General features: G+C 41.6%; 1 protein-coding gene and 1 pseudogene across 3 annotated transcripts in view; one reads left to right on the top strand and one right to left on the bottom strand.

Moving 5' to 3' along the window:
• NUP160 (nucleoporin 160) overlaps nucleotides 1-7,886 on the bottom strand; it is a 75,083-nt gene that overhangs the window by 57,580 nt on the left and 9,617 nt on the right. For 2 of the 3 annotated variants that reach the window (XM_017865775.1, XM_017865776.1), the window contains exons 3-7: nucleotides 5,861-6,071; nucleotides 5,319-5,541; nucleotides 3,342-3,420; nucleotides 2,681-2,795; nucleotides 1,448-1,606 (exon numbers count right to left, since the gene is read on the bottom strand). In XM_017865775.1, the coding sequence (XP_017721264.1) occupies nucleotides 1,448-1,606; nucleotides 2,681-2,795; nucleotides 3,342-3,420; nucleotides 5,319-5,541; nucleotides 5,861-6,071 (787 nt within the window). The remainder of the gene's footprint in view (nucleotides 1-1,447; nucleotides 1,607-2,680; nucleotides 2,796-3,341; nucleotides 3,421-5,318; nucleotides 5,542-5,860; nucleotides 6,072-7,886) is intronic. The other variant, XM_017865778.1, reaches the window with a different exon arrangement.
• LOC108524655 (protein yippee-like 5 pseudogene) lies at nucleotides 6,452-7,571 on the top strand (annotated as a pseudogene).

The raw sequence follows: 7,886 nt of genomic DNA on the forward strand, positions 1-7,886 counted from the left end.
AAAAAAAAAAAAAAAAAAAAAAAAAAACTAATTATAACATGTCGAGGAGACTGATTAACAGGATGTTACATGAGTAACAATGGAAGGAACTAAGGAAGTTAGAGCAGGGTCAATTCTCCTACCACCTATAACCTACACACAGAGAAGAGCGTACTTAGGGGAGATAGATAGGTATGTTCAAACAGTTCAAGGGTTGTCCTCCAGAAGAGAGAATAGAACAATTATGTGCAATCAAGAGAAATGTCTTGATAGAATGATACTTTTGGGCCACAATATTAGGAAAAAACTGCAAGAATGAGCTCTTCCTCTTCCCTTCCATTCTGTTCCTGAGCAATCCAGTCCAAAAACCAATAGGTACCTAGAGCAAGGTAGATACCCTTGCTGGCCAGAAGGTAAGGGTCGGGGACCTGGGGGGGGTTGGGCTTCGGCATAGGGAGGTTGTTCTTCAGTCTGAACAGGCTGAAGGGAACATCGGTGCAGGCATGTCCCAGCACAGGAGTGAGAACACTAGTGAGTGGGAAGGGCATGTGTGCAGGGGTGATATGGCCGGGTGTGATGAGGCAAGAGCCTAGGGACGTAAGAAGAGTGTCCACATTTGGGACTGCCTGACTTCGGGGGGAAGAGCAGCAACAGTTTGAGAGGGCTTCCACGTGGACAGAAAGCTTGGTGCAGGGTGGAAACTCAGGTTGGGTGAGGAGGAGGTCCACTGCATGGGGGCAGTCTGGTGGTCTCAGGGCCCAAACAGGGTAAGGAGGACATCCACATTGGAGGAGCAGTGTGGAGTGGGCTATGAGAGCCCAACAGAAGTGAGAAGGGCATCCGGGAAGGGAAGTGACCTAGCATGGGGACTCAGTGGGGGAATCAGAGCCCCCGCATAGTAATGGAGACAGAGCCTACCTCACTGATCTGTTATTAGGATTAAATGGATAAGACGCATATAGCATATGAGCCCAGAGTAAGCACAATCCCAGTGTTTGCTATTATTAATGTCCATAAAGGGCCTGGCACAGCGCCAAACACAGAATACTCAACAAATGGCTGTTTATTAAATGATTACACTATTACCTCACATCCTACATATCTCATCTACAGACAGCAGCTACTGTCCGGATGCTAAGCAAATTTATTTAGAAAAATTAACTTAACCATAACCACTTAACACCTACATCCTTTCAGGAATTCTGTGTTTTTCACCTAGACTTCCTAATTTGCTCTTCTTGTTTAGTTTTGGTTAACTTTTCCTTTCATATTACTTTAAACTCTCTACTTCCTTTCATACTGACCCTCCTTCAAGATCTTCTAATTCACACAGTAGCACAAACCCAACCAACACCTCAGAAACACATCTAGGTCGGTGAAAAGAGCTTGAACAGACTCAGAGTCTACAGCCATTTCTCCACATCAGTACACACAGAATAACTTGGTATGTGTCTTATTTGTTTCATACCTGTCCTTGTTTTGGTGCATGCATGTATATCCCTATGTAGAGTCCCATGGCAGGGGAATAAGCAAGCCGTAATTTGTGTCCAGTTCCAGCAGTGAGCCGAAGGTCTTTCTTTACAGGGACATACTCCAGCATGTCAGCTACCATCAGGCACATTTGCTCCTGTCCAGGAAAACAGTTAATAGGTGATATTCAAGGGATATTCAGGCTAGAAGAACGTACCTTTTGAAAGGATGGACCTTTCATTATATCTACCACTCTATCTAGTTTATCTGCTAAAAGACCTTACAGGTTTTTGTTTTAAAAGGGCTAACACGGGCCGGGCGCAGTGGCTCACTTCTGTAATCCCGGCATTTTGGGAGGCCAAGGTGGGTGGATAACCTGAGGTCAGGAGTTCGAGACCAGCCTGGCCAGTATGGTGAAACCCCATCTCTACTAAAAAATACAAAAATTAGCCAGGTGCAGTGGTGCATGCCTGTTATCCCAGCTACTTGGGAAGCTGCGGCAGGAGAATCACTTGAACCTGGGAGGCGGAGGTTGCAGTGAGGTGAGATTGCGCCATTGCATTCCAGCCTGAGTGACAGTTTCAGGGAAAAAAAAGGGGGGGGGATGGGGGGCTAACATGTAAAACATCTCTTCAGTCTGAAATATAAGATCAGACTTATATAAAATATAAGCTGTATTTTTTTAGATGAATCTTGAAAACCATTTTACCAACTTACATTTTTAAAACATATTAGTTGCTCTTAAATGAAAGATCCAGCCTGGGTAACATGGCAAAACTCGGTCTCTACAAAAAATACAAAAATTAGCCAGCTGTGGTAGCACGAGCCTGTAGTCCTAGTTATTTGAGCAGCTGAGGTGGGGAATAGCTTGAGCCCGGGAGGCAGAGGCTGCAGTGAGCTGCATTCATGCCACTGTACTCCAGCCTGGGCGACAAAGTGAGACTGTCTCAAAAAATAAAAATTTTTAAAAAAGAAAAAAAAGTGAAATGTATACTTTGTAATACTCTTTCAGTGTTCCTGTAAGATTGATAATTTTCCAAATAAAAGACAATAAGTTAGGAGGAAAATATATGCAAAATAAAGCTAAATGAAACTGTCTGAATCTGGAAGTGACCAATAATTTCCAAACTAATTGATCTGATCATCTTTAAGAGAAACAGCAAAATTTATTTCAATTCTCATGATTCACAATGCTATTTTAACTTACAGCAACTATAAATGTAGCACTTACCTTGTAAGACCACATTCGTAGTTTATGATCCTGACACAGAGCAAAGATGAAGGCATCATGCTCCACACAATGAACAGCAAGACTGAGGGGACGATCTGAAGGCGACTGGTCACCCCTAAAACATAAGACCCAGTTTTAGAGTTTTACTGCTGCAAAGTATCTGATCATTAGAATTTGCAACTCAAGAAATATAATAAAATTATAAATGTACACTCTTAGCAGAAGGACCAAGAGCTTATATGCTGGTATAAGACAACTACGTTTCTATTTGGTTTATCACCAATTACTATAATAAAATTTAAAAGGCTCTACATAACAATGGAAGACTGTTTCCTTGTGTATTGTTTTCCTTTAACCATCAAAAACTTTCTACTTCTAATAATTTTACACGAAACTGGATTTGGGTAAGTCAGGGCAGAGCACTGAACTGTATATTCTGAGAATATAAACAGTAGGCTGGTTTATGCTGTCAAAGCATCCAATTGTAGACGAAATGGACTTGGGAGTGTGGCTTTCCTCAGATGGAATTTGATTTTATTCTGACTGTTCTCCTTTCCAGTATAATGTTTGCCTTGGAATAAGACTGGAAACAATAACTGCCGACCAGTGCAAAAAGATTAAATTCTTGGGCCCTTTGATTTACCTACCAGACACCTCTCACCTGATAGCTGTTGGCATCCAGCCTGTAAGCAATCGTTGCATTACTGAACTCTGTTTCAGCTCCACAACTGACACCATACCTGCAATGATATCCAAGGCACCTCTTGAACACACTTTGAGAAACCCAAAGGCAAGAATGATGTAACCATGAACAAAGTCTTTATAATAGGCAACAGACTTCTGTATTTCTGTACTAACAAAGTTTTAGGACGTAACTTTCCTACATATATCACACCTAAAATATTTTGAACCATTATTAGATCCATAAAAATAGCATTTTTATACTTCTCGTGGAAGTTTTTGCCTTTTACAGACAGTAACCCATATTGCCACCCAGCAGAATCACTTCATTCTTTCCAAAACAATCCCTAGGTACCTTTACTGTGCCAGGCACAGTCCTAGATGGTGGTGACATAGCAGTAAACAAAACAAATTTTAAAACTCCTGTCCTCATGGAACTTATATTCCTTCAGGGGAAGGGGAGAAGCAGAGACAGCTAAATTAAGTAGAATGGCAGTAAGTCAGAAAAATAAAGACACAAAAGGAGTACAGAGAATGCCAAGACATAGGGAGGGCAGGCAGGGGCACTGCAATTTTGAAAAGGGTGGTCAGGGAAGGCCTCAACGAGGTGACATTGAGTAAAGACCTAAAGGAGCTGCGGGAATGAGCCAAGCTAGTAGCTGGCTATACCAAACAAATGCCTTGAAGTCGGGGTGTCCCAGCATATTCAAGGAATTGCAAGAAGGTATGTGGCTGGTGAAGAGAAGGGGAAGAGTGAACAGATGAATGTAGAGAGACAGCAGTGGGTCACTCTAGGCCAGTGTAAGGACTCTGGGTTTATTCAGCATAACATGATATATTTAAAACCCAACTTGGGTCATGTTGGCCAGGTGCGGTGGCTCATGCCTGTAATCCCAGCACTTTGGGAGGCTGAGGCAGGCGGATCACTTGAGGTCAGGAGTTCGAGATCAACCTAGTCAACGTGGCAAAACCCTGTCTCTAACAAAAATTCAAAAATTAGCCAGGCGTGGTGGTGGGCACCTGTAATCGCAGCTACTTGGGAGGCCGAGACATGAGAATCGCTTGAACCTGGGAGGTGGAGGTTGCAGTGAGTCAAGATGGCACCATTGCACTCCAGCCTGGGTGATAGTGAGACTGTCTCAAAAGAAAGGAAGGAGGCCAGGTGTGGTAGCTCACGCCTGTAATCCCAACACTTTGGGAGGCTGAGGTGGGCAGATCGCAAGGTTAGGAGTTCGAGACCAGCCTGGCCAACATGGTGAAACCCTGTCTCTACTGAAAATACAAAAATTAGCTGGGTATGGTGGCAAATGCCTGTAATCCCAGCTGCTCAGGAGGCTGAGGCAGGAGAATTGCTTGAACCCAGGAGGCAGAGGTTGCAGTGAGCTGAGATCGCGCCACTATACTCCAGCCTGGGCAACACAGAGAGACTCCCTCAGGTGACCCGCTCCCCTTGGCCTCCCAGAGTGCTGGGATTACAGGTATGAGCCACAGCGTCCGGCCCTTGGGTTTTAAATATATCAGTCTACCTGAGAAGTTTCTGAAGAGGGTTAAGGACAGATCTGGGGAGATGTATATAAAGCTAATACAATAATCCAGGCAAGACATAGTGGCAATTTGGTGCAGGGTATTTAATGTCTTTGTTTCAATTCATTTAATTATAATGTTATAATGCCTCTATCTCAGGGCAGACAATTAGGCAACTCATCTCTACTACAGGATTTAGAATAGGCTGTCTTATACTTGTCTACTTGTTTTTCCATGCTCCAATATGCTTTATAGTTCCTTATCCACTGTATAAAAGTAAAGCATTAGGGACTCATTAGGCAAGCAATAATGAATGACCAGTTCCGGGGCAGTAGAGATGCAATCCCTGCACTGGATGACGAGGTTGAACTTTTAAGGTCTGTTTCAATGTTAACATTCCTTGTTTAAGTCCATGCTCATTTCCCGTTCTTACCAGGTATGTCATAAGGAGGTAGCTTAAGAACAAAGATTCCCCCAGAAGCACATGGTAAGGCAAACAGGGCCTCCCCATCACTGCTAAGCCAGGCTGTTGAGGCGGTGGAATTAGGAGATATTCCAGGTACTGCTGGAATTAATTGATAGTTGCAAGGATCTGTGAAATCAACTTTTCCAATGTCAGTGAATATTGACTGCATCTGACTTTCAACTACCAACTCCTGTTGAGTAATTAAAAAGAAAAATCTATTAAATCAAAATAACCAGAATTTTGCTCAGTTCCTCTCTATTGCTAAAAAAGTTTTTAAAGTAAAAAACTATAAACTGTCAAGCTTAAGAAAGCCATTCTTTTTAATGAAAACTAATTCTCAACTTAAAATGTATGCCTGATCATTTCAAGTGGTAGCTATCAAAGTATGCTTGGTGAGGGATAATGAGAATCCATATTTCCTTCAATTCCAAAAGATATCGCTCCAGCACTAAATTTGTGACACCCAGAGTAATTTGGGAAATAAAACATACTGCACTTAGCCAACTTACACTCCTATACATCCGGGAGGGGTGTGGTAAAAGTAACCTGTGCACTGTTTGATTGGTTAACATCAAGATTATCACATGATTCTGAGTCTCAGAGACATAAACCCCTCCAGGTAAAACACTGCAATTTTGGAATTTTAGGCGAACGGCATTATTCAACAGATTTATGTCCAGTGACTCCTCCATCAGCTCCAATGTATCTCCAGAGGTCTTCCTGTTGAAAAAGAGACATTTGTTTGAAAAGTTTATGCTTTTCTTTCTCACTGACTGTTGCACTGAAATATATGAGAACAGTGTCCAAGTGAATTCACCAAATTTGAAAATTTTGGATAAACAGATTTGGACCACTTTTGCACTCCAAATCACATTATGTACATTTATAAAAAACAGCATAACAAAATTCAAATTTCATTGTGATTCTGTTACATAGAGACATTTCCAAACTTGATAGGTCATTTATTTAGGATAATATTTTATGCAATTAAACTCTACTATAATAAAAATTAACACCATACCCCGGCCATTGCTTGTAGTGGAATGTGGTCTCCATATATACTACAGCATTGAACAAAACTAACCTTAATAATTGCGGTTATGTCCTGCTTCTATTACTTCTTAACCTGCGATTGCATGCGTGCGCACACATATACACACACAGAGCCTGTGTGCACACACACACACACAAATAGCAATTTTATACATGCGCTTACATGTATGTGCAAAAATATTACTAAAATAAATATTTTAACAATATAAAAATAGCTTTGCAAATTGAACATATCAGGGTTAGTTTCTATACTGATAAGCTATTCTAACTTTTCTATTACTCCTCAAAAGGAGCTTGTTTTTTTCTTTTCCCCCACCCTTCCCAAAAGGAGCTTGTTTATTAATTCCAGTTGAGGAGCAAGGAGCCACTGGCAGCCACAGATCTCACCGCTGCACAGGCTTTTTAGAACTTCAGCCATAAAAATAGGCAGAATATTCCTTGATCATATTGGTGGTACCTGTCCATTTTCTTATGCAAATTGTGATACAATCCTGACCAACTGCTCAGAATTCATCTCCACTTGGTTCACAGGTGCCACCGGCAGAGTATTTATTTTTAACAAGGTAGTGAACCTGCAGTACAATGAAGCTCAAGATTGGGTCATGGTCACTGGCCGCCACATGGTTTGAGATGTGAGCTGAAAAACTGCAATAGCAAACTGGGATGGATCTATGAGTTTGCCACCAAAGACAGCCAGCATTCCAAGGAAGGCCATGTGATCCTGGAACGTGCTCTAGTTCGAGATTGAGGGCTCTGAGGAGTATGTACTATTTGATAACTGTTTTTTTTTGTTTTTGTTTTTGTTTTTTTTGAGACAAGGTCTCACTCTGTCAGGCTGGGGTGCAGTGGTACAATCATAGCTCACCGCAGCCTCAAACTCCTGGGCTCAGGCAATCCTCCCACCTTAACCTTCTGAGCACCTGGGACTACAGGCATGCACCACCACACCTGGCTAATTTTTTTGTATTTTTTAGTAGAGATGGGGTTTCACCATGTTGGCCAGGCTGATCTTGAACTCCTGACCTCAAGTGATCCACCTGCCTCAGCCTCCCAAAGGGCTGGGATTACAGACTATCTGATAACTCTTGAAGAAAAAGAGATAAATTCATCTTTTCTCAGGTCTCCTTCGCTGAAAATAAAATCTACTTAAATACACCGTCACCTTAGCGTCAGAGTCATGAATGGCAGAACAAGAGGTTGTGCGAATCTAAGATGGAACTTTTTTTTTTTAAGTTATGTATTTTCCATCCAATTGCAGTGTATATAGAGAATATTATGCAGATGCTGTTAATTTTTTCCCCTCTGTTTACATCTTGAGGCAGAAAAGTCTATCTGCAGCTACATGGTAGGCTATGTACGAAAAAAATTGGGGCTATTAGAGTGGAAAAGTGGAAATTTTGAAAGGAAAATATGTCAGAAGTATAGTTTTTATAAACTGACAGGCTTCGTTTTAAACTTCCTTTTTTTTTTTTTTTTTTTTTT

Source organism: Rhinopithecus bieti, unplaced genomic scaffold (genome assembly GCF_001698545.2).
Source record: "Rhinopithecus bieti isolate Rb0 unplaced genomic scaffold, ASM169854v2 scaffold_81727, whole genome shotgun sequence".
NCBI lineage: Eukaryota > Metazoa > Chordata > Mammalia > Primates > Cercopithecidae > Rhinopithecus > Rhinopithecus bieti.